The sequence below is a fragment of the Mercenaria mercenaria genome, chromosome 4 (assembly GCF_021730395.1).
Source record: "Mercenaria mercenaria strain notata chromosome 4, MADL_Memer_1, whole genome shotgun sequence".
Taxonomy (NCBI): domain Eukaryota; kingdom Metazoa; phylum Mollusca; class Bivalvia; order Venerida; family Veneridae; genus Mercenaria; species Mercenaria mercenaria.
In genome coordinates this window covers 70,234,524-70,262,443 of record NC_069364.1, presented here as the reverse complement: position 1 = coordinate 70,262,443, position 27,920 = coordinate 70,234,524, and the positions used below count along the sequence as shown (strand labels likewise).

General features: G+C 34.0%; 1 protein-coding gene across 2 annotated transcripts; it reads left to right on the top strand.

The window, feature by feature from the left end:
• Positions 1-74: 74 nt before the first annotated feature.
• Positions 75-26,369, top strand: LOC123552083 (peptidyl-prolyl cis-trans isomerase-like 4). Of its 2 annotated transcripts, none has more exons than XM_053541632.1 (13): positions 75-148; positions 11,870-11,937; positions 16,024-16,088; positions 16,474-16,591; positions 17,051-17,193; positions 18,386-18,482; positions 19,373-19,489; positions 21,043-21,167; positions 21,471-21,537; positions 22,976-23,087; positions 23,429-23,516; positions 24,781-24,895; positions 25,677-26,369. In XM_053541632.1, the coding sequence occupies exons 1-13, from the start codon at positions 106-108 to the stop codon at positions 25,935-25,937; spliced, it is 1,419 nt and encodes a 472-aa protein (XP_053397607.1). In that variant the 5' UTR covers positions 75-105; the 3' UTR covers positions 25,938-26,369. The 2 variants fall into 2 exon arrangements, with proteins under 2 accessions (XP_053397607.1, XP_053397606.1); XM_053541631.1 differs by lacking the exon at positions 75-148 and adding an exon at positions 1,823-1,974.
• Positions 26,370-27,920: the final 1,551 nt, after the last annotated feature.

Sequence of the window (27,920 nt, the reverse complement as noted above, 5' to 3'; positions counted from 1 at the left end):
TTGTAAACGTTATTTTCCTGTGTGACTGAAAACATATTATTTTTATTCGGTACGTTGTTATTGCACACTTAGTTTGGCAGAAAGTTCTTATATATAGTAAACAAAATGTCACTGACGTTGAACGGGTTGCCTGCAACTGACCCGAAAGGTAATTAACAATATCAGATTTTCGTAATTTTTTAGCAGATAATTGAATTCTTCTTCAATACGTCTTCGTCAAATATTTTTGAAGTTATGGCAATTGTCTAGGTACTTTGATCAACCCTCGTATAAAGACAATTCATGGGCCTAAATTTCAATATTGTTTGGTTCCATTCAAAAAAATAAAATAAAATAAAGCAATATCATTTGTTTGTCTGATGGTACAGATAACCGACTTACAGAGATGTATATGACTGAAAAGAAATATGTAGGAGTCAGTCCACTTTTCCAGTTTTAATATCATGGGTCGCGGGAATGGGAAACAACGATAGTTTTATGGTTGGCCCAGCTTAAATTTATTATATCTTATGAAAAATGATTAAGGTACGAAAAACACCATGTAGAATAGCCCGAGGTAAGGACAACACGATACGGCGGTATCTACTCGCTGTGCTGCCAAGTTCGGGACTCTTTAACTCTGCATTTCATAGATGTACCAAACATAAATCAGGTAGCTGCCGCTTTTCTGTTGTATCAACAATGCTTAGTAACTCCTGTTTTATCAGCTAAGTTCAACATTAGTATTTTATTCTTTTTAATGTGATGATAAGATTATTATATATATATACAGACAGGCGTGCTTTTATATTGTTCAGCTGTTTTGTACTGACTTAATTTGTTTTCTTTTCTTTTTTTTCATGTCAAGACTAATTCCTTATACCCCTTATACTTAATTTATCTGCCGATTTCTTAGTATTGGTGGCTGGTCCGTCGTTCCAGCTTCAACATTTTTCATTACTGAACAGACTCATCTAAGCGAATCTGCCATTGTGACTCTTGGTTGCGTTCTATTCTTTTAAAGGTTTATTATCTATCACAATAATAGTCTTTAAGCGCCATATGAGATGTAAAAATCTGCCCGTACTTGGACTTATCTGTTCCTTTGAGATTATGGGGAACATAGGGTACGTGTAGGTGGAGGTATTGCACATTTAATTACCTCTCATGGACAGACTCAGTCACAGCGAGTTTGCCATTATGTTGCTTGCCTGCTATCTATGCTTCCAAAGGATATTGTCACAGATTTTATAGTTCTTTTGCAACCTGGCTCAGATTTCTATCACGTTTGTTCAAAGGGTTCCGCTTGTCTGCAATTGGGGCCACTAGAGCTATAAACACCTTCTACTCATGAATCATTTGATTGACCTAGCTTTATCAAACTTAGTCTATAGCACCGGTGTCAAACGTGTTTAAATGATTGTACTTCATTACAACTAGGGATCACCAGAGATAAAAATACTTAAACTTTAAAATGGTTTCCTCTGATGAATTGCAATTGTACCCGCCGCACACTGCGTTGGAATAATTTTTGGTCGACCATTTTATATGCCTGCAATAGAAATTCACCGACAGTGTCTTACTTACGATTTGATGCAAATTTGCTCAGGGATCGCTTTGTACAAATCTTTACCAATTTTGATGGAAATTCTACAATAAAATGGCAGTCCCTCGTCAAACTGTAGGGCCTACAGAATTGTTTACATTAATGACAAAGAATTGCACTGAACAAGTGTTTGTGGCTGGAAGAGTACACATGTGGGCTCCTGTCTCACTTTTTTTTCAGTCAAAAGCATATTTACGACGAATCCTCCACCGCCGCGGCGTTGGAACCATCGCTTCTGCGAAAGCTATGGCCAGTGTGATTTATCGTTGCTGACTTTAGCGGGTTGGGTAATGTCTTATACATAACCAAATTAAACATTATGGCTGTGTTATTAGAAACATCAATTGGTGACTTGACAATCGATTTATTTACAGAGGAAAGACCAAAATGTAAGTGATTATGTTTGTGCTTTGCATGTGGCAAATCTTGTGATCATCGGATGTTTTTAATTCCTGTCGGTCGCATCTGAGGTGAACATGTCGGTTTCGGACATTTGTTTTTGGATAGTGACAACTTAAAAATTGCCAGTTATCATGTCTGTAGAAAGACTTTGAAATATTCATAACGTTTTAATTATTAAATGAGGAAAATGAAATAAATTAAGTTCAGAAGACACTGTTTCTAAGCCCTTGCATGATAAATGTAAGGGGCACATATTCTTTTAGCGGTGTATATAAATACCGAAAGACACCGAAAGATACCGAAAGACACCAAAAACCACTATAAAACATATATAAAAAGACATAAATAAGATGTATTAGACATATGTTATGGTGTTATATTATATTTAAATTACATTTGATGACTTATAGAAAGATATAGTATATCTTTTAACTCTGAACTTCTTCTGTGCATACTCCCAAAACGTCAGTGTTACTATAATCAATATGTTGATTGACTTTGTGGATGCGAAACGGCAGAAGCAGAAGCAGAAGATTGTGCAAATAAGAATTTAATGTAATAATGATCATAAAAGTGTCATTCGGTAATGCGTTATGTAGCTCTATACCGAAAAAGATTGAAATTAGATAATTTTTACATAGATTACTGGTATGGTGTTATAATATATTAAAATTATATTTGATAACGAAATTGATTGTGCAATTTAGATTTTAATGATCATAAAAGTGTCTTTCGGTAATGCGTTATGTAGCTCAATACCGAAAGAATTCGGGTTTACGCCCATTTGTCGAAAGATAAATGATAGAATAAGACAATTAGTCAAATGGACAAACTAAAGAATGGCAGAATTGTCGAATACGACAAATGGTCGAAACATATTTAAACATACAACACTTGGCCGAATAATTGTTTGTGATATTTTCGACGTTATGTTGCACTGCGCCGTGATCTTTGGTCTATTTGATTACCTAGAATACATTCAAGAATATGTTACGCGCGATTTGACCAATTAACTACAGGGCTTCAGATAAGATGCTTATTAGCGTAAATTACGCTTTGAAATGATGCATGTACGCATGTCTGATAATTTTTAAGCGTTTAAAAATGTATATGAAATAACAGAAACGCACGCAATGACTTTTTACTGGTGTAAACAAAATCTGAATCGTCCGGATGCTTTATGTAACAGAGCACAGTCGGCATTAATTCTCCCACATTGAACATACACACGCATTGAATGGTACTCTATAAACCTAGGTTAAACTATTTTTTACACTCAATGTCTGCGTATATCAAATAGTTGCGATTTAATATTGATGTTAAGGTAGTGTATTTTAAAGTGGTGTTGATTTTTTTACTCATTCACAAAAAATATGTTGAGTAAATACTCATTGGCCAAAAAAATTATCTGGAGCCCTGTAACTAGGTGAGCGAAAATCAGTATTACTCTGCGAGCTATATTGTACAGTTATAATACATATTGTAAATAATTGTCGATTTTGCAAGGTTTTTAAAATCATTTCTCTTTTGATATAGTATACATGGCTATAATTTGAAAGTAAAAAATGGAGAAAAATGTTTAATACGTTTAATCACTGGTGAAAACCCAAAAGAACCCAGGAAGAAGGTAAAATATAACTTTATATAACATAGACATTTTATTTTAAATTACAAACTTTTGATAGCCATTAATCATTTCTAAATAATTTATGTCCAAAATTATGGAGTTTATTTCATTATTTTAAATAACATGAATAATGCTTTTTCAGGAGAAGAAAACCAACGAGAAATTGTCGACGATCGTGTAGGAGTTTCATTCAAGGCCCCATTTGGACTTTCTGTGAGGTGTAGCTTACAACTACCGTTATTAGTGATAGCACTATCAATTGTGCGCTGATAGACATTCCACGGTGTAAAGATGGAATATACTGGTGTCTAACCTCTTTTGATAAGTTCGATTGACTTATGTATTTATATTGATAATAAATCAGATACAGTCTATTTTGTTCCTCTTTTCGTTCTTAACTCATTCTTTGCTTTTGTTGTTTTGAACAGGTAATTTCGACAAGTTTTTGAAAACTTTTCGACGAAATTCGACACTAATACCATTACTATGAAATATCCATTCTATCACTTGTCGTATTCGATCAAATATATGTCTATTCTACCAATTGTCTTATTCTATCATATATCTTTCGACGTAATGTCGTGCACCGAAGACACCGCGAATCACTTTAAATACATATAAAAATATTGAAATTAGATGTTTTATACACAGATTATGTTGTTATAAAATATTAAAATTATATTTGATGACGAAATTGATCGTGCAATTAAGATTTTATTGATCATAAAAGTGTCTTTCAGTAATGCGTTATGTACACGTAGCTCATGTATCACCGAAAGACACCGTGAATCACTTTAAGTTCATATGAAAAGATTGAAATTAGATGTTGAATACATATACAATGTAAAAAGATTGAAGTATAGTATTAAACAATATATTTGATGATGTTGTATTAATGCTTACAGTTTTGTCTATTGGTAATTCAAATCTCTTTTAACAGCAAAAATCGATCTATTTTCTCAACAAGTAATAGAAATTAGTAAAGTCCAAGCTAAATTCTTTTCTCCTAATCTGTCAGTTATTCACATCTTTGATGGCTTGTGTCAGCAACGCCATTAATCAGCGTTGATTAGATTAATATCTTCAGTTAATATGCATTAATTGAGATCGCCGTCAATTTGTAAAAAAAATATTTTCTGAAATAACTCCTTTTCATTCACATATCCATTTTACTTAAAACATTCTCATTTCACCCCACCTCAGTTTTTCCATTTAATAATAATCAATGTTAATATTATATGTTATTTGCACAATCTATTTCATCATCAGATATAATTTTAATATTTTATAACACCATAATCTGTGTATAAAACATTAATTTCAATATTTTCATATGAATTTAAAGTGATTCACGGTGACTTTCGGTGATACATAAGCTACATAACGCATTACCGAAAGACACTTTTTTGATCAATAAAATCTTAATTGCACAATCAATTTCATCATCAAATATGATTTTAATATATTATAACACCACATCTGTGTATCAAACATCTAATTTCAATCTTTTTATATGTATTTAAAGTGATTCACGGTGTCTTTCGGTATTGAGCTACATAACGCAATGCTGAAAGACACTTTTATGATCATTCAAATTTTATTTGCACAATCTATTTGTCATCAAATGTAATTTAAATATAATATATCACCATAATATATGTCTAATACATCTTATTTTTAAAAGTCTATTTATATGTTTTTATAGTGGTTTTTGGTGTCTTTCAGTATCTTTCTGTTTTTTGGTGTCTTCTGGTATTTATATACGCCCTTCTGTTACTAATTTAGTATTTTGTAGACTTAGTGTATGTCAAGTCAAGTCAAGTCAAGTAATATTTATTTATAAAAGTCGGGGATAAATAACACTGGTACATAGTACACAGAAAACACAAGCTCTGAAGAGCTTTCAAAGCCAACTTGCAAAATTAATGAATAAACATAAAGGCATTGCATCAGCATATTATGTAGCATGTAGGACAGTTAAAAGGTTAGATAATACTTAGGTAGGAATATGGAAAATTAATAGTTACTATAATAATATCAGTATACATACACAAAAACATGTTACTATATCACAATTACAGTTGAATATCGTTACCTCGATATCGGTTAGCATGATACTCCGGTTAGCACGATGTGTTTGAGTCGATCCCAATTTTTCCCTGTTTATCTTAATGTAATTATTTATCATTACCTCGATATTTTGTTTAGCTCGATGAGATTTTTCAGTCCCGTCAACTTACCTGTACTGTTTTTACAGCTCGTTTCGTCGATATTACAGCTTGTCAAAAAATATCCATGTTATTTGTAAGGTGTGAAAATCAACCTACTGTTGTCCGGCGATGTATTAATCATATTCAAGTTAGTTTGTGTGTTTGTTTTGTTTGTTATTTAATCTTTAATCCAATTTAAGTGTCAGGAAGTTTGCATTTAATTCCCAATAATTAGTGTTATAAAACACTGTGCAAGCAGGAAAGCTGTTTTCAAGTATAAGAACTAATTTAGATGAAATATTTTCTGTTTGATGGAGTAAAAATCTGCCATTTAAGATTGAATAACAATATGCGTATTTAACTAGCAAATTTTTGTTATTGAAGCACAGTCAAAATGACTACTCAATTAGGAACCTTACTGCTGCATTCAGACTTGTTTAGGGAAGGAATAAAAATGCTAATGTTTAAATGCATATTTTGAAAAATTAAAAAGTTGTATGTATGTATTTAATTAAGATGTTTTATTTGTAAATAAAATTAAAATCGTATTTACGTTTTATATTATTTCTTTCCCCTTTCAAACCCTCTGAAAAAAAAGCATTGGATATAATGACAATATAGACGTCCAACACAAGTACAAAGAAGTCCCAGATAGTCGATATCGTTACGTTAAACTTTGGATACGTCGATGCAATTTTTACAGTCCGTTGAATATCGAGGTAATGGTATTCGACTGTATCTGTCCAATGAAAGAAATAGCTTCTAAGAGCATAAGAGATAAGCAACATAAAAAGCATAAATTAAAACTGTGTGAAAGCTGCTGATCTGACCTAGGTCTAAAACCTTCCATAAAAAGAGATAAGATCTGAGAGTCAAAAGGAGCACAAGAGGGCGATCATTAAAAAACATATAAAAGAATGATTAATTATCTCCCCAAATCAAATTTGGCAGGAACTGATCAGCAGTTTCCTCACAACACAAACATCACTGGGTCAAGTCTCATATCTCTGACATTTATTTTTGGCAAATTATGCCCCCTTTTGGAATTCCTTGTTAAAGTTTTACATGCAAGTTACTCTCTCCAAATCTAATGCAGATACTGGATTGAAACTCTATAGATATTTTAACATTTGGGGTAATATTCCTGCTTCTGGGACAACAATTGGAATAGTCAAGCATTGGCTGTCATACGGACAGCTTTAAGTCAGTTAATGCTGTCAAGAAAATGCTGTCATGTTGAGTGTTAAAGCAAGACTTCAAGTAGGACCCTCAGTGCATGCAGCCTGCTACTAAAGACTATGCAGAGCTTTTTTTCTTCTAATTTTCATTTTTTTCTAGCAGTTTTTACTTTTTTCAAGACTTATTATTGATGTATTTTACAAAAGTGGAAACTTTTTTTCATTTAATAAGCGATTTCTTGCTGTTCAAAGTGAATTTACCTCTGAAACAGAAGGGGTAAGTTAGAAATCTTTAAAAATAATGAGTTACATGCGGTAAAAGTTCTCTATTTTGCCTTCATTCTTTAGATTACAATATTGTGGAAGAAATGTAGGTAGATTTTACTTCTGCCCCAAGGTTATTTTTGCATGAAGTGAGCAAAATCGAAAACAGACTCACAGGATGCAACCTTAATTTTTCAATGTTGGAGTTAGAATTCTGTCTCATTAAATCCGTTTACTTGAGACACCCTCGAAAAAAATGATATTGCCATTTATATTTTGTGTTTTATGATTGTTTACCAATAGTTTGATGTTTCTTTTATCAAAACTAATGCTATAATGAATTCTCTGCAAATGTTTTAGATAGTGGTCATCATGTTGAAATTTGTCCCTACTTGAGCTTGAGGAAATTCCATAAATTATACAAAATTTACAAAAAATGGCATGATAAAAGTTGTTTAAAATTTGCAACACAGTGCGAAACACTGTTAACTTTAAGAATAAACTAAGCAATTGCCATTTTTTAGCTCGACTATTCGAAGAATAGTCTAGCTATTCTACTCACCCTGGCGTCGGCGTCGGCGTCGGCGTCGGCGTCGGCGTCGGCGTCACACCTTGGTTAAGTTTTTGCATGCAAGTACATACAGCTATCATTTAAAGGCATATAGCTTTGAAACTTATTTATTCTTTTTCTAGGTCAATTACCTACCTCTCTGGGTCAAGTCCCATAACTCTGACATGTATTTTGAGCAAATTATGCCCCCTTTTGGACTTAGAAAATTTTGGTTAAAGTTTTACATGCAAGTTACTATCTCCAAAACTAATGCAGATATTGAATTGAAACTTCACATGTGTCTTCGGGTTATAAAACTAGTTGATAGCACCAAGTCCCATAACTCTGACCTTCATTTTGGCCAAATTATGCCCCCTTTTGGACTTAGAAAATTCTGGTTAAAGTTTTGCGTGCAAGTACATACAGCTATTACTAAAAGGCATATAGATTTGAAACTTATTTTTTCTTTTTCTAGATCAATTACCTACCTCACTGGGTCAAGTCCCATAACTCTGACATGTATTTTGAGCAAATTATGCCCCCTTTTGGACTTAGAAAATTCTGGTTAAAGTTTTGCGTGCAAGTACATACAGCTATTACTAAAAGGCATATAGATTTGAAACTTATTTTTTCTTTTTCTAGATCAATTACCTACCTCACTGGGGCAAGTCCCATAACTCTGACACGTATTTTGGGCAAATTATACCCCCTTTTGGACTTAGAAAATTCTGGTTAAAGTTTTACATGCAAGTAACTATCTCCAAAACTACTACAGATATTAAATTGAAACTTCACATATGTCTTCGGGTTATAAAACTAGTTGATAGCACCAAGTCCCATAACTCTGACATGTATTTTGGGCAAATTATGCCCCCTTTTGGACTTAGAAAATCCTGGTTAAAGTTTTGCGTGCAAGTACATACAGCTATTACCAAAAGGCATATAGCTTTGAAACTTATTTATTCTTTTTCAAGGTCAATTACCAACCTCACTGGGTCAAGTTCCATAACTCTTAACATGTATTTTGAGCAAATTATGCCCCCTTTTGGACTTAGAAAATTCTGGTTAAAGTTTAACATGCAAGTTACTATCCCCAAAACTAATGCAGATATTGAATTGAAACTTAACATGTTTCTTCGGGTTATAAAACTAGTTGATAACATCAAGTCCCATAACTCTGATATGTATTTTAGTCAAATTATGTCCCCTTTCGAACTTAAAACTCTTTTGATATTTAACATTTTGGGTAATAATTTCCTGCTTCTGTGACAATATTTCGAATAGTCGAGCTTGGCTGTCTTACGGACAGCTCTTGTTTAAAATTACTATTAGGGGCCCAGTACCTTAATATGCAGCTGATTTGTTTATGAAAGTGATATACAACAGCTTTTAAAGGCACTGACCTACAGATCGCACAACATTGAACAAAAGAAAGGAGAAAATTTTAAATATCAGGAAATTATTGTTATTTCTCAAGGAGGCTTTTAAACTTATTTACTGACAGATTATAAGTTATGAAAAAACTGTTGAGAATTAGTTGTTCTACTATCTTTTCCATTCAAAATTGAAAAGCATCAAGATTTGCACTGTTCCCTATTCAGTCAGTATATTTTGGGGAAGCACCCCTTTTAACAGTTAATGGTACTGTCCAAATTGAAAGATGGATAAGTGCATTATAGAAATTTAGCAAGGTAAGGTTTAATTATAAAGCTTTATATACATGTATTTGACAGTCATTCAGTATGAATTTCTCCAAGGTCAGTTGGTCAAAAGTTAGAAAAGTTTTTCTTGCTGAGGCAACCAGGGTTCAATCCTGACTCGGACATCTTTTTATTTTCTTGATTTCACATTTTTTAAAATTAGTTTAGAAACAAACGCTTTTGTTCTAATGTTCATTATATGGCCATAAAAGATCATTTTTAGCCAAAATCTGGAGAGCAGTGTCTTTAATATAGAGCAGATAGAGAGAACTTGATGTGTATTTGATAACTAAATTTTGGTCACAGTCTAGGTTAGTAAGTCATATCTGTTTTGTACTGATGTGCGAACCAGTGCTTACTTAGCTAGATTGGGTACTAAAATATCACCAAAAATTTGGTTGTGAATTAATTTGCATTATCAACAGATCAATGGCATGTTCAGAAGTGTTTTGGGGGTCATTTGGGTATATGGTATTCTATAATTGCACAAAAATGTGTGTCAAGGAAAATGCTTAGTCGTGTGATAGAAATTTATTTGATAGGTGATGACTTATTTCCACATACAATCATGAGTTGCTTCTTTATGCATGAATGTGTCCAGTTAAAAGTTATTTAGGCTACCCCTGTACCCTTGTCGGTCTTTTTGCTCTCATGCTACATGTATAGTCCAAATACAAAACAAATTGTTATTAGTAGCTTACATGTATCTGAGTACAGAGTGCTCTGGGTGAGCTATTGTGATCACTAAATGTCCGTTTGTCCACACTTTTCTTCAAACAACATCTTGGTGGAAGTTGATGAGACTTGATTTGGATGTTCCTTGGGTGGTTCTCTTCCAAAGTTTTTCAAATGGTTCAGCTTGATTGCACATGGAGGGGGCCACCAGACCTAAAAATAGAAAAATTTTCTAACAACATGTCTGCTTAAACTGCTGGTCCCTTTTTAAAATAATTTCACACAAGTTGTCATTATGTAACCCACTGTCAAGATTTTATGAATTATAACGATTCGTCAAAAAACTTGGTCGCCAAGGGGCTTGGTCACTTTTCCATATCTGTATATAGTGGAAATTTTAAAAATCTTCTTGTATGAAACTGCTGGTCCAATTTTCATCATTTTAAAATAGTTTCACACAATTGGTGCTTGCCTGACCCTCTATCAAGAAAAATTAGATGGTTCAAATTATTTTGTTTCATCCTAAACATGGCCTTCAAGGGTTGTGGCCACTTTTTCCCTGTGTGTTTATATTGGAAACTTTGAAAATATTCTTGTCAGAAACAACAGGCCCAATTTTAAAATAATATTACACAAATGTTTCTTGGGTGACCCTTTACAAAGATAAGAAATTATTCTGTTTCATCAGAAAGCATTGCAACCAGGGGGTGTGGTCACTTTACCCCTTATTTATGAGTGGAAACTTTGAAAATCTTCATGTTTGATATTGTCATATCACATCGTTTCCCCAACATGTAACCCCACCTCACCCTACTTCAAGGAAGTACAAAAATATGTTAACTTGTTTAACTTTATAGTGGTTCTGTACATTCGGATCAATAGGAAGTAAGAACTTGACATTTGTTAGTTCTGGCCACCATTATCTTATTGACTGCGTATTTTATTTTGTGGCTGTTGTATCCATCAGGTTACGACATAACCTAAAGTGTTTATCTAACCAGAATTTAACTTAGACGTTGCACTGATTCGCACTAAAAAATGAATCATATGATACCAGCTTTGTAAGCATTAAAATTTTGAATGTCAACTTGGTCAAGATCAACATTTTGATACTTAAATTAATAAAGTTGAATAAATTAAGAGGTTTCCACAAATTTTACATAAAGAGTACCATAGAAAGTTTAAAAGCACAAAAATATCACCAGAATTTCTGTTTTCATGCTGATAAAGTTTTTATACAATAAGGCATAAAAAAAAATTTGTTTGTTTCTGGTATCCCGACCTACCCTAAATATTTGGCCCGACCCTAAATGTTTTTATGGCCTTGGAGAATATTTTTTTCAACTTTTTAACAAAAAGTTGCACTTTTTATGCTTTAAACATGGCCAGTGATCAACTTACTGATGCTCTAAAGGCATAACCCACTTAAATATTTGTATTCATTTTTTGACACAAAAATAATTTCCGAAAAGTCTCCCTTAATAAAAAAAAAAAAATTAAAAAAAAAAAAAAAATCTGACCTACCTACCGGTACCCTAATTTTTTTGAGCATGTTACCGGAAACAAAGAACTTTTTTTTTAGGCCTAACATGAAGATTGCTATTTGTTACATGTTATTTTTCCAAGGAGTTTTAATTACATTATTTATATATTTATACTGTGTTGTTTCTATTTTCAGGCAGCAAGAACTTTTTGAAGCTGTGCAAAATAAAATACTACAACTTTTGCCTTTTCCATTCTGTGCAGGTAAATAATTTATTTAAATTCTGTTGTAGACATGATTATATGATGATACGAAATTTTCCAGGAATATGTATATTTAAACATGTACGTTAAGATGTCGTTTTTGAATCAAATGCCTTCACCTCTGTAGGTTCAAAACCAGTTGACTGTAGTAAAAAAATTGTTTCATTTGGGGAAGATGTCTAATTGCCGTGCAAGGTCAGTAGTCATACCACACCACGTACCGGTACCCACCCTTGCCGGAAATAATGCTCTTGGACTTCAAGGACCTTTCTTCACCTTGGACTTGAGGGACCTTTCTTCACCTTGGATTGAGGGAACTTTCTTCACCATGGACTTGAGGGAACTTTCTTCACCTTGGACTTGAGGGACTTTTCTTCACCATGGACTTGAGCGACCTTTCTTCCCCACTGAAGCTTGAAAGTCACTGAGTGACCAGAATTGTGTGATTTGAACCCCAACAGCCAAACATGATTTAAACTTAATATTTATCAAATTGCAAAATGCTGAATTACAAACTTGACGTACATGCACATTGCATACCATACACAGGATTGTTATTCAGCATGTGAAGTTGTGCACCTGTTATTTTTATTGGGATTCCACAGCCAGACCAGAGTTATGGCCCTTGACTTAGTTAAAAATATTCATACAGTGACAGGAATGGGGGCAACAGTGTCCTATGGATATGCGTCATTTTTTTTTTTAGCTCACCTGTCACAAAGTGACAAGGTGAGCTTTTGTGATCGCGCAGCGTCCGTCGTCCGTCGTCCGTCCGTGCGTCCGTCAGTCCGTCCGTGCGTGCGTGCGTAAACTTTTGCTTGTGACCACTCTAGAGGTCACATTTTTCATGGGATCTTTATGAAAATTGGTCATAATGTTCCCCTTGATGATATCTAGGTCAAGTTCGAAACTGGGTCACGTGCAGTCAAAAACTAGGTCAGTAGGTCAAATAATAGAAAAACGTTGTGACCTCTCTAGAGGCCATATATTTCATGAGATCTTCATGAAAATTGGTCAGAATGTTCACCTTGATGATATCTAGGTCAAGTTCAAAAGTGGGTCACGTGCCATCAAAAACTAGGTCAGTAGGTCAAATAATAGAAAAACCTTGTGACCTCTCTAAAGGCCATATTTTTCATGGGATCTGTATGAAAGTTGGTCTGAATGTTCATCTTGATGATATCTAGGTAAAGTTCGAAAGTGGGTCACGTGCAGTCAAAAACTAGGTCAGTAGGTCTAAAAATAGAAAAACCTTGTGACCTCGCTAGAGGCCATATATTTCATGAGATCTTCATGAAAATTGGTCAGAATGTTCACCTTGATGATATGTAGGTCAAGTTCGAAAGTGGGTCACGTGCCTTCAAAAACTAGGTCAGTAGGTCAAATAATAGAAAAACGTTGTGACCTCTCTAGAGGCCATATTTTACATGGGATCTGCATGAAAGTTGGTCTGAATGTTCATCTTGATGATATCTAGGTCAAGTTCGAAAGTGGGTCACGTGCCATCAAAAACTAGGTCAGTAGGTCAAATAATAGAAAAACCTTGTGACCTCTCTAGAGGCCGTATTTTTCATGGGATCTGTATGAAAGTTGGTCTGAATGTTCATCTTGATGATATCTAGGTCGAGTTCGAAAGTGGGTCACGTGTGGTCAAAAACTAGGTCAGTAGGTCTAAAAATAGAAAAACCTTGTGACCTCTCTAGAGGCCATACTTGTGAATGGATCTCCATAAAAATTGGTCAGAATGTTCATCTTGATGATACCTAGGTCAAGTTCGAAAGTGGGTCATGTGCCGTCAAAAAGTAGGTCAGTAGGTCAAATAATGAAAAAACGTTGTGACCTCTCTAGAGGCCATATTTTTCATGGGATCTGTATGAAAGTTGGTCTGAATGTTTATCTTGATGATATATAGGTCAAGTTTGAAACTGGGTCAACTGCAATCAAAAACTAGGTCAGTAGGTCTTAAAATAGAAAAACCTTGTGACCTCTCTAGAGGCCATACTCTTAAATGGATCTTCATGAAAATTGGTCAGAATGTTCACCTTGATGATATCTAGGTCAAGTTTGAAACTGGGTCACGTGCCTTAAAAAACTAGGTCAGTAGGTCAAATAAAAAAACCTTGTGACCTCTCTAGAGGCCATACTTTTCATGGGATCTGTATGAAAGTTGGTCTGAATGTTCATCTTGATGATATCTAGGTCAGGTTTGAAACTGGGTCAACTGCGGTCAAAAACTAGGTCAGTAGGTCTAAAATTAGAAAAATCTTTTGACCTCTCTAGAGGCCATATTTTTCAATGGATCTTCATGAAAATTGATCTGAATGTTCACCTTGATGATATCTAGGTCAGTTTCGAAACTGGGTCACGTGCGGTCAAAAACTAGGCCAGTAGGTATAAAAATAGAAAAACCTTGTGACCCCTCTAGAGGCCATATTTTTCATGAGATCTTCATGAAAATTAGTGAGAATGTTCACCTTGATGATATCTAGGTAAAGTTCAAAACAGGGTCACGTACCTTCGAAAACTAGGTCAATAGGTCAAATAATAGAAAAACCTTGTGACCTCTCTAGAGACCATATTTTTCAATGGATCTTCATGAAAATTGGTCAGAATTTTTATCTTGATAATATGTAGGTCAAGTTCAAAACTGGGTCACATGAGCTCAAAAACTAGGTCACTATGTCAAATAATAGAAAAAACGACGTCATACTCAAAACTGGATCATGTGGGAAGAGGTGAGCGATTCAGGACCATCATGGTCCTCTTGTTTTTTTTTTGGTTGTGTTTAACATCACACAGACACAACAGTAGGTCATAATAAAGTATGGTGACTTTCCAGCTTTTAATGGTGGAAGCATTTTTTCATCACCAGTGGGCACCTTGGTAGAATCACTGACCTTCCATAAGCCAGCTGGATGGCTTCCCCACTTGCAATAATTCTACACCCCAAGCAAGGTTTTGAACCCATAGAGGTAAGGAGCAAGTGATTTGAAATCAGCAACCTTAACCACTTGGCTGCAGAGACTGTACCTTGTTGCTTTAGTTAATATATATGACCTTTGCCAATGAACACTTATCAGGTAAACTTTTACAGCATTAATCTACTGTTGCAAAAGTAATACTTTTTAAGCTTTAATAGGTCATTACAGTTGCATTTTAAATATTCTGAAGCATATTGTATATTAGAATTATATTTAAAGACCCGAACAGAGATAGTATTAAAAAATACACAATGTTACATTAAAGAAAATTCTACCCAGAACTCTTTGTTGTCTAGGAGCCTTTGTGGCTGAGTGGTTAAAGGATTGTTAACTTTAATTCACTTTCCTCGGCTTGGGTTGTCATGGGAGGAAGTCATCAAGCTGGTACATTATGCAAAAAGTCAGAGGTTCTTCTCCTGTGCTTGCCTGTGTCTGAAATAATGCTGGGAGGGACACCTGGGGACTTCATCTAGCTTTAAGTGCTGGAAAGTCACCACTTGACTTGGTATTTTATTAATACTGTAAAATCATTTAATTTCATGGGCATGAAATTTCATGGTTTTAGTCAAGATGGCAATTTCTTGGGGATATGAATTCGAGGATTTCAACTTCTGAATATACAATTAAGAATGAATGGGAATTTTACTTGTTCTTTGGGATTAAATTTCATTGATTGACTTGACCACAAAATGCACGAAAATAAGTTCCCTACGAATATTACTGATTTCACAGTAATAGCCATTGAAACATGACACCATTCTTTTTACAGACATACATTTCTCATATTTCGTTTTAATATAACATATTAATTTAAACAAGTAGCCTACATTAGTAATGAAAAATAGACGGCTCTCTAAAGCTTGACTTCCACAATTTTCTAGTACTTGTGTACTTATTATGGAATGTACTGGTTTTGTCGACTGTATTTTACTTACAGATTCAGTTCTGCTAACAGGAAGTTTATATCATCAGCTAACAAAACATGCACTTTGTCATCAAGAGTCAGATCATAAAAGAAGTTAAATCTTTAAGCAGTTAAAACATTAGAATTGTGTACATTTCTGTACCATGCAGTTTATAGTCAGTTAATTGTTTTATCTTACAGAGGAATCTTGTAGCCCAGACTGGAGACCCTACAGGCACAGGACGGGAGGGAGAGTCGGTGTATGGGTAGGTTAATTGCTTGCAAGAACAAGCAGTTCTAGTAGTTCATATTGTTTAAAAAAGACCTAATAAAATATGGTAAAACTTTACATGGTATTTCAAAATAAATTGGTCAGTTTTGGATTGTTTGTATCTTTGCAGATTTAAGCAGGATAAAACAGTATGACTCTTCATACATGCATTTGTTTTAGGGTCAGCCACTGATCTAAATTATGGCTCAGATCAAGCTAGTTTGCAACAAGAATGTGCATCGTTTTACCATATAAAGAAAGTGATGGAGCAGCATTTATTCAAGTAACACTTTAAATACAGAAGAAAAATGGCTTTTAGATATAGTTATTTCAATGTTAAGTTATTTATATTTTCAACATTTTCTGTTTCTCTGTTTCAGAATTCTGTATGGGGAGCAGGCAAAATATTTTGACATGGAGGTGTCACCTCGTCTGAAACATAGGAAAGTTGGTACGGTATCCATGGTGAACAATGGAAACAGCATGCATGGCTCACAGGTAATAAAATCTTGTAGACAGACTGTCTGTGTTGTCTCACTAAACTGTCCCATGATGTACTATGTCATCAATAAACTCTTAATTTAGAATGGTAGATCATATTATAGTTACGTTCAGTTCTTGTGAGTCTGAGATAGACACTTTTCATTACGAAAACACAAAGTTTCTACCGTTCAGAAAAAATAGCTGAATCAAAAGAATAAAGTTACATTTTGTATTCATAATAGCTAGTACAAAAAGCAGAAACATGGAGAATGTATTCAGTAGCTGTAAGATAATTCTTCAGTAAACACTTTAAAAAGTATTAACATGTTGAATTGAAGCTTAAAAAATAAACTTACAGAAGCTTAAAATTTTCTATGTCTTATTTTGTGTGATCTGGTTTTTTTTTGCTTTGAATTTCAAAGAATAAGTAACTACCAGAAAGCTTCAGTAACTTACCTGTCTGATGTATTTCAGTTTTTCATCACACTTGGAGAGAATTTGGACTACCTGGATAATACACATACTGTGTTTGGTGAGGTAGCTGAAGGGTTTGATGTTCTCAAGAAACTGAACGAGGCTTTCTGTGACAAGGAACATAGACCTTACAAGGATATCAGGTAGGACAGTCTGTTACTTCTATTTGTCCAGGTAGTTATATAGACCTTGCATTGTAGCAGTTTTGTTAAATATGGCTTATTTGTCTACTACCTGTGTATGAGACAGTTTTACCAGGTATGTATATCTGCAGAGTTTAATTTTACTGAGATAGAACAGGGCCTGGGTCTGCTGTTTAGGAAAAATAGGTCAGTATGTTGGCAAAGGGGAATAAAGTCAATTTTACATGGAAACTGCATGATTTATAAGAAATTTTCTGACGGGAAGAGACCTTTAAAAAATAAAAGGCTGTTGTGTGCTCATACAAACAGCTAACATCATTCCTTTCTTTCACCTAGCGAACCTTTTCTGTAACATGACTAAAAGAACAGGAGAGATTAAAAAAAGGAAAGTACCAGTCTGTAGGCATCTCTGTCTGCCACAAAAAGCAGAATTTGTGATATGTTGGTTAATTTATTTTGATGTTAAGTCTTCTAAATATAGCACTGTCTGCCGATAATCTTGTTTTAACTGAGGTAATGATAGCAAGTTGATATAGCATAATTATGATGGAATCGAGTGGAGATAAGAATAAAATTTGAACAAAATTTAACCTAACCTAAGCAGTTAATCAAGAATTCATTAAAGAAACTTAAAGGGAACTTTCATCAAATATATATCCTATATTTTGTCTTTGAGTTAAATTAGCTGGGACATATTTGCCAAAAAGCTTGATAGTATATGAGGTTAAAGATAGCCAATGCCAAGCTTTCATTTAAATATTTTATTATTAGATAATTACTTCATCTAGAGAAAATCCACATTAAATTATTTGATTTTGATAAATGTACAAATTGATTGTGTATCCAGATGTGCAGTCATAATAAAATAGCATGTACAGGGTCAACTTATGATGGTGAACAAGTGTTGCAAGTTTTAAAGCAATAGCTTTGATAGTTTAGGATAAAAGCTGACCTAAACATAAAACTTAACCAAGAAAACTGATTTTCTAAGTCCAAAAGGGGCAATAAATCTTGCAAAAAGCAAGATGGAGTTATGTTTCTTGATGTACAGGGTCTGCTTATGATGGTTGTTTTGGTCATAGCACAAATTTATACTAACAGTATTACTGAGTTTCATTGTAGAGAAAGTCATGCAGTTGAGTGATAGAGAATTAATAAGAAACTTACCACAGATTACCTCCCTTTCTTGCAGAATCTACCATACAATTATATTAGATGATCCGTATGATGATCCAGCTGGTCTGGAAATACCGGACAGATCTCCGGAACCAACTAAAGAGCAGCTGGATGTAAGTCGGTTTGTCTGCTTCTTTTACTTACTGTTTGAACAAGCTTATCTTTAAGAATGTTTTTCATAAATTTTGGCTTTATTTTGCAAGATTCAGATATTAGATATACATCATTCTAATGGTCTTAGAGCATGGTATTTAAATGTATTTAAATTTTTAAAGTGTCTTTGAAAAATTAAAAAATGTCAATTTTACTTCCAAAAGTTAATCCCATTTTGACAATGGGACAGGTCACAGTTACAGAAAGAAATTTGTTTTAGAAATTTTACATAAAATTTGATGGAAATATCTCTTAAATGCTAAATAAGATATGCTGAAAGTTCTGTAACAACCCATTTGCAAAATACAGTCAAAATTGAAATTCCAAGAAAAAATTGGTATTAAAAATGGAAATACCTCCATCAGAATCGTTGTTTGAAGATGAATTCAAATCTAATCTAAATTTGAAAAGTTCGTTTTAGCACCCGCAGATATACATAATACCAATAGTATTCTCTTATATCTGAAGAGAAGTCAAGTAAAAACCTATGTTATGGAAAGTAATGTCATATTTCACTACTACAAAATATATTTTTGAAACAATTTATAACTTGGAAATGTTTTATGGAAACGTGGAGCCTTAAAAATATTCCAGCTTCAGTTAATAACTTCATAAAAACCAGTGGATAGATTTTCACTTGACATGTTTAATCATTCTTGTAGCAGAATCAGGAACAGCTACTTGGATGTTAAAATAATTTTGGTTCAGATGAAAGCATTTTGAAAGTCACTTTTATTTGTGAAAGCTACCTGTTGTGTTGCATTGATGTAAATTTGCTTTTTAAAGTGATTATTGTAGGTTCCATCAATCTCTTTACTAAGCTAAATTACAGTCTGTTTTCTGTTTCCAGAGTGGCCGTATTGGAGCTGAGGAAGAGATTGACGAGTTTAAGGGAATGACAGAACAAGAAGTACAAGAACTGATGGAGGAGAGAGAGGCAAAAGCCAATGCTCAGATACTCGCCATGGTAACTTTCAATAAATGTTTTTAGTTTATTTCTGAGAAGCCATGATTATCAATGCTGAAATTTTGCTGGTTTGATTCCAGTATGAGATAAATGCTGTTTGGGGCAATTTACCAATGACATGTTTACCTACCCTCAGTTTCACATGTAGAAGTTCTCAGCTCTAGACAATAAGTTAGAAATCTGATAGATCAAATGAGCAACATCTCATTTTCGCATTTTGCTTTTTTTGTATGAAGAATGTTTTACTCTGCAGAATATAAAGTCTGTTATTTTGTATTGAAGTGAAACATTTTCAGCTTGTGTAGGAGCAGATGCAGTCATTTTTAGCTTGTCTGATTTTTAAATATGTTTTATAACTTTTAAAAGACTTTTTCTCAGGAACTGCGCAATGGATCTTCATCAGACTTGGTCTGTAACATTGTTATAAGGTCCTCTTGCATTTTATACGTATGGGGACATTTGGTCCCTTTTAGGGGCCACTAGAGCTAAAGTTAGAAATACCTTAAAACGACTTCTTCTCGAATTCATTGCTGGATGGATCTTCATCAAACATGGATTGTAGCCTCATTATAAGGTCCTCTCTCACTTTTGTTCAACTTCAGATGGAGACGATTGGCCCCTTTTAGGGGCTACCAGAGCTAAAATTAGAAATGCCTTTAAATGACTCCTTCTCATGAGTCATGTTATGGATCTTCATCAAACTTGATTAGTACCATCCTTATAAGGTCCTTTAATAATGAGACACTTGGCCCCTTATAGGGGTCACTAGAGTTAAAATAGAAATACCTTTAAATGATTTCTTCTGTCAGATGGTTATGCATTCTTGGTGCATGACAGCAAAATATAGAAACAAAAATTAAATAACTTCTGTTTTAATGAACTGCTTAAAGGATTTTCACCAAACCTAGTTAGAAGCAAAGTCAGATGTGAGCAACTTAGGCCCATCTGGGCCTCTTGTCTTGAAGTCTATAAGAGCTATAGCTTTGAAACTTTGTACACTTGTTTATTATCATTAGATTAGTAAGTAGTTCAAGACCATTATGTCTCTTACTTTTTGTCAGAACTATTGACCTTTTTAACTTTAATAGGAAATCAGTGTTTTTGGTTGTGTTTTGTTTAAGTTCACCTTTCTTGAATACTTACTATAGCTTTGAAACTTCATACATTTTTTTTTTGTCATCAATTAAGACAAGTTAGAAGGCCAAGAACTATAACTGTTTTCTTGCATATTGCCCAGCTGTTGCAGACAAGCAGTGGCACCCGCAGGTGGTGCTTTTGTTATATTTGGCAGGGACAAATTTTATGGGTTTCATATATGTTACATTCCAAGGTATTAAATCTTAACCAGCAAATGTAATATCTATTTGGTTTAGCTTTAAAATTTCTATCTGTGGATTTATATTCTCACTTGAGCTTAGATTTAAATGTAAGGGCAAACTGTTGGAGGCTCATAAATGCACAGTATCTTCACCAGAAAATACCTATATAGATATTGTGAACTAAGTTTTACATGTTGTTGTGAGTAATTATAATTTCGTGCTTACGTTATTTAGGTAGGTGATTTACCAGATGAAGATGTTGCTCCACCAGAAAATGTACTGTTTGTATGTAAACTAAATCCTGTTACTACAGATGAGGATCTAGAAGTCATCTTCTCAAGATTTGGTGAAATAAAAAGGTATTGGAATTTTGTTGTAGTATCTAATAATTTAGTTGGACTGTTTTCCACAGCTTCTAAATTTAACAGGTAAGTTTGCTTATTCGTCTGGATTCAGTTTTAGAATGATGCAAATTAGTCTCAATTGATTATTTAATTTAATGATTTGACATTGTTGCTTTTTTTTTTATCATTTTCATAAATATTTAAAATTTCTTAAAATTATCACTTATTTCATCTGCAAGATATCATTTAAATGGAAGGCATCATCCTTGACCTTACCTGTGACTAGTAGTTTTCTCAGTGTTGTTGTTGTAATTTCAGCTGTGAAGTTATCAGAGATCACAAGACGCAGGAGTCATTACAGTATGCCTTCATTGAATTTGATAATGTAAGTTACCTCTGAATTATTGAATGAAAATTGAGCTGCACCATGAGAAAACCAACATAGTGCATTTGTGACCAGCATGGATCCAGACCAGCCTGCGCATGCTGTTCACTAACGGTTACTTTAATTGCAATAGGGTTTGAAAGCAAACAGCACGGATCCTGACCAGACTGCGTGGATGCGCAGGCTGGTCTGGATCCATGCTGGTCGCAAATGCACTATGTTGGTTTTCTCGTGGTGCAACTCAAATGTTGAAATACTTATATTTTCACAATATTGTAAATTTGAATGGATGTACCTTGAAGATTTTCAATGCTCATCTCTAAAATATTTTGTCTTTAGATATTTACTTCAAAGGTAAAAATCATCATTAGATGTATATAAGTTTATTAAATAAGCAGATTGTATTTGTAGAGCTATGTTTGTAATTAAATGTTATGCAGTAACAGCGAACACAGGCACAGGACCAGTGTATATTTTTTATTTAATATAAAAAAAATCCCCTTTTTTTACACAAATATACTTTTTATATGTTAGTCAAATGAAAAAAACAAATGATGACAAAAAATCCGGTCACAGTATCATATACATTGAAAAGGTGAACTATGTGAGCGTAACGCTATAGGAAGCTACTCGGCAAACTTGTAGAACATTCCAAAATCGGAGTTTATACACTTGCAGCGGTTGCATGATCGCACCTTCGAAACATTTAAAGCCTTCCATAAATACTAAACTGACCCCATAAATTGCTTTGAAATACACAGTACAAGTCTCTACGAGCGAAATATTTCAGTTATCCTCTGCGATTTCAGCTGCCAAACGAAGTGATAAAAACCAGGAACACGTCCGCTATCCGGAATGAAATCGCCGAGGATAAATGAAATATTTCGCTCGTAGAAACTTGTAATGTGTATTTCAAAGCAATTTATGGGGTCAGTTTAGTATTTATGGAAGGCTTTAAATGTTTCGAAGGTGTGATCATGCAGGTAGCGGCTGCAAGTGTATAAACTCCGATTTTGGAATGTTCTACAAGTTTGCCGATTAGCTTCCCATAGCGTTATGCTCGCATAGTTCACCTTTTCAATGTATATGATGCTATGACCGGGTTTTTGGTCAACAATATTTTTTTCATTTGACTAACCGGTATATTTGTGTGAAAAAAGGAATTTTTTATATGAAACAAAAAATATACGCTGGACTCGTGCCTTTGACAGCGAAGTTAAAAAAAACCCCCAGATTTTAGTAGTATTAGAAATATACCGTGTGTATAGTATAGATACTACATGTATTATATGTTTACTGTTTTAAACCTTGTGTATAGTACTGTTAAATTCATTCATGTTAATTTTATGTTAACATAAACTGTAGGAAGTGATAGTTCCTGTTTTAAAATATGAAATTGGATCTTGTTTCCTTTAATGTTGGAATTAAAACATTTCAGCCACAGTCATGTGAAAATGCCTATTTCAAGATGGATAATGTGTTAATAGATGATCGGCGAATACATGTAGACTTCAGCCAGTCAGTGTCCAAAATAAAATGGAAAGGAAAAGGTTTGTACAGGCTGTTGAATGTCAGAGATATCCCGGTTCTGTTTACAATATCTATGATGTTGTTTGGGTAATAAATCTTCACCAGGAAAAAATAGTACAAAATCTTGAAAATGCCTCTAGAAAGAGTCATATTATTTTTGTTGATTGCCTATGATTGGAAGATTAACTAATACTTAGAGTTAAAAAAAATAATGGTGCATGTGGTTGAAAAAGCTTACTTCTATGCTGAAATAATCAGTAATGCTCTAAAATTTTAACATGGCAGAAACCCCATTCCTGCTTGAAATAAAATCAGTTGATATCTTTTTGTCACTAAAATGTCTAATAACAACTAATTTTAGGAAGAGTTGAGTATGCCAAGGACTTCCAGAAAGAAGAAGATAGCTTCGCATCAAAGTTCAGGGTGAAAGATAACACCAGGAAAGACACGTATCCTTGGAAACTAGTTTTAATTTTTTTTAACGTTAGATGTGTTTACCTTTCATTTTGCCCTGTTAACATTATTTGAAATTACTTAGTTTATTAATACAGTGCCTTATTCTGGTAGTAATGGCCATTTAAATGTTAAATGATTCAAGTCTTTGAATTCCTAATATTAGGACACACTACATCATTACAACTGTAAATAAAAATTCTTCACATTGTTTTATTTGGAGTCAACAGGTCAGGTATGGGAAAAATTCGTTGAGTCTTCAGTTGTTTTGTTAAACCTGTGATTCATTTAACTTTAAAATCTCTTTGTCTACATTAGTGTGCGTGATAGATATTTTCATTGAAAAACAACTTAGAGCAGTAAGAATATATTATGCTAGCAGGCAAGTTTCTCTTGAGGTTTACTATGATTTTGTAGTGTTCTAGGACTACTTTACTGATAGGTAAGGTATTTCTTCCATGGTAAGGTCTAGTGAAAACACAAGATTATCAATCTATTGTTTGATTCAACTATTCTGTAACAGTTTTTCTCTCTCTTTAATTGCAGCTTTTATTTTGCAAGATTCAGATATAAACTATACACCATTTTAAATGTCCCTAAAGGGTGGTTGTAGGATCTTTTTGAATTTATAAGATATCTTTAATAATGTTCAATTTGTGGCCAAAAATGTAATTTTCCCATTGTAAAAAATTGACAGAAACTCAATTTTGGAAAAAAAGTCCTTTTAGAAAGTTCACAAAATTTTACATGGAAAATGATGTTTTTATGCTCACTAAAATATCCTGTAAGATTTGTAACAGTCCATTCACAAAATTGAATTTAAAAAAAAAAAAAACCTATCAAATTCTTTTTTGATGGTAAAGCTCATAACTTACCAAGATATTTAAACTTTTTATAAAGTTCCTATCACCACACTCAGATTGCCTTAGAATGATGTATATTAGCAATGGAATTACCTTATACTTAAAATGAGAAATTGGGGAAAACCCTTGTTACAGAAAAACTGATTCCAACAGTAGAGGTACTGAGTTGGATTCAAAGGCAAAGTGTTGTGTTCTTCTGACTGTTTAACAGAAGACAGTATATCTGAAGCAATTCACCCTTCATTACTTACTTGGAACAACTTGATACTGGTAAGAATCCAAGATCAGTGGATAATTAACCAATCTGGAATAAATCAAATGTTGAAAAGTGGCGGTTAACCCTTGTCAGACAAAGTGCTATTTGTCGCATATATTTCTTTTCCTTGACATGTGACAGTAAATATGATTTGGTATTTGAAGAAGACGATGATCATACGGATAGACAGAAGAAAAAGAAGAAGAAAAAGAAACATAAACATAAGAAGGAAAGTGATAGTGAAGAAGATATAAGGGTAAATACAAGCAAATTTCAAATGATCATTTTCATTTCTAATCTAAATTACAGAAATTTCATTCCATCAAAAAGGGCATGCTGCTAGATTTGTCAGATTATATGAAATAGTATGTATGTAAAAACAAAATGATTCAGTTTGATTCAAGAGTATTTAAGAAATAATATAACAGTGATTTTTCATTCAATAAAATCATTGTTTGGAGTTTAGATGTGAAGGAATTATGTCACGAGGGCGCAGCCCGAATGATATAATAATACGCATCTAAACGACAATGATTTTATTCATGAGCAAATCACTGTTTGAGATACATTATTTCGATTCTAGCAAGTTATCAAGGATTATTATGTTCGTCCTTGACGATATCCATCAAATATTTGTGCAATTTCTGTTGATTTCTTTTCTAGCGTGCCGCTATGCCGTCTGAGGCTTTGATGTAATAATTATGACGTCAGAAAAATGAATTGTTGAAAAATAACACACAGATGTCAGCCGTCTTTGTTTAATAAGAAAACAAATTGGGTTGTGTTAGAATTATGCATAAAACATTAGCGTCGTCTGTAAGATATGCAGAGAAAATTTGATTTCTGATGTGTGTTCATAAAATATAAAGTCAAAATGTATTGATTTATGATATTTTACAGAAGTTGCTTTTTGTTTTGAAAAATTGTGATGATCATCTGGATGCATGTCTCTTTCAGCATTTTGAGAATTTTAACTGCACTCTTACAGATTTAGTTCCAGTCTGTTCTCTGTAAGTTTTGGATATCTTACTTTACAGCCTATGAAACTGAAGAAGAAACACAGACATAGGAACTCCAGTAGTCCAGATGAAAGACATCGCAGGTCGCCAAGTCCAAGTGAAGACAGACCTAATAGAAAATATTCTAGAAGAGATTCAAGGTCAAGGTCACCTGTGAGGAGAAAACAGAGGTCAAGGTCACGAGAAAAAAGAAGGTCAAGGTCACCAGTACGGAGATCTAGATCGCGGGAAAGATATTCCAAAGATAAATATAGAGACAGAGATAGGAAGTATAGGTGAATCAGGAGTAAAATTTGACTAAACAAGTTACAATTTGTGATCTCAGGTTGGCTGGAAAAACTGATGTTCAGTCATGGTGGTGATAACTTTTACTGACCTAGAAACTTGCATGGCTTTGCCATATATAGGTATATGAATTAAAGTCACGATACAATACCATTTTTCCTTCGATTATAAAAGGAGTATACCAAAGATCTCAGAGCTGACTTGTCAAGTGTGAATTCAAAAGTACAGAAAATAGTGAAAGAATAATGGACAAAGACCACATTTTAAGTCCTTATGTTCTTATAAATGGGACTGTTTCAGATGACGGATTACCTTCATTTATAGCACCTAGAAAAAGCTAAGCATGATTGCTATTATAATTACATCATATGTACATTTTATATGCAGGGTATAGAATGTCAAATACACGTTATTAAATGCAGTAAATCTTTGTTTTTTTATGCCCCCGGCATCTACTGATGCGGGAGGCATATAGTGATTGTCCCGTCCGTTCGTTCGTCTGTCTGTACGAGGTTAACCAAATGGGACCATTTCGTCTAGCATCAATACCCCTTACTAGAATGACTTGATACTAATGCAGATGTAACCTGTGACCATTCCTCATCTTCAGACATCACCTGACCTCAGTTTAACCTTGACCTGACCTCATTTTGGACTTAGGTTGCTTTATATGGGCCATCTCTTGGTTAACCAAATGGGACCGTTTCGTCTAGCATCAATACCGCTTAAAAGACTGAATTGATACTAATACAGATGTAACCTGTGGCCATTCCTCATCATCAAACATCACCTGACCTCAGTTTGACCTTGACCTTGACCTCGTTTTGGACTTTTTTTATGCCCCCGGCATCTACTGATGCGGGAGGCATATAGTGATTGTCCCGTCCGTTCGTTCATCCGTCTGTACGAGGTTAACCATATGGGACCATTTCGTCTAGCATCAATACCCCTTACTTGAATGACTTGATACTAATGCAGATGTAACCTGTTACCATTCCTCATCTTCAGACATCACCTGACCTCAGTTTAACCTTGACCTGACCTCATTTTGGACTTAGGTTGCTTTATATGGGCCATCTCTTGGTTAACCAAATGGGACCGTTTCGTCTAGCATCAATACCGCTTAAAAGAATGAATTGATACTAATACAGATGTAACCTGTGGCCATTCCTCATCATCAAACATCACCTGACCTCAGTTTGACCTTGACCTTGACCTCGTTTTGGACTTAGGTTGCTTTGTATCGACAAGGATGCCACCAGGGGCATCAAGCGTTTATTGAACGCAGCTCCTTGTTTTCAATCATTGTTACAAACTTCTTAAAACAATTTAAAAATAGAAAAAGCTTTTAATTGTATTTAGCTGTCTAGCCATCGACATTTTCTTGGCACCATGTTCATGTTTGTAAGAAATTAAATACATGTACAATGAATATTCTCATAGTTTCATGTATTCAAGCTAGGTTCATAAAACTTGGTATGTAAATAGAGGGCAATATGTAGATTATGCATGTACATGACATGCTTATAGGTCATGGTCACTATTGAAGGTCAAGTACGGTATTAATTGTTTCCACTCCGTAACTTTATATCCATTGATGGATTATCTTTGTGCTACACACAAACATTCCCCCATGATGAGACAATGTGTCAACACATGATCTTTGCTTGTTGGTTAAAGGTCAAGTAAAAATTTGTTTCCACTCCATAACCTTGCATAAGTGTTGAAGGATTTTCTTACCACTACAAGCAAATGTTCCTTGTGACCAAACAACATTTCACATAAATGACCCATGCTTGGTGGTCAAAGATCAAGGTCTCTATTGAAATTAAAATAAAAATAGTTTTTGTTCCTTAGCTTCTTACTGCCTTGAAGCATTTTTATATACACTCACACACCATAACCAGATGATGTGTTGCTTGCATGGCCCATGCCTATCAGACAGCAGTCAAAGTTACATTGAAGGTCAAGTATAAA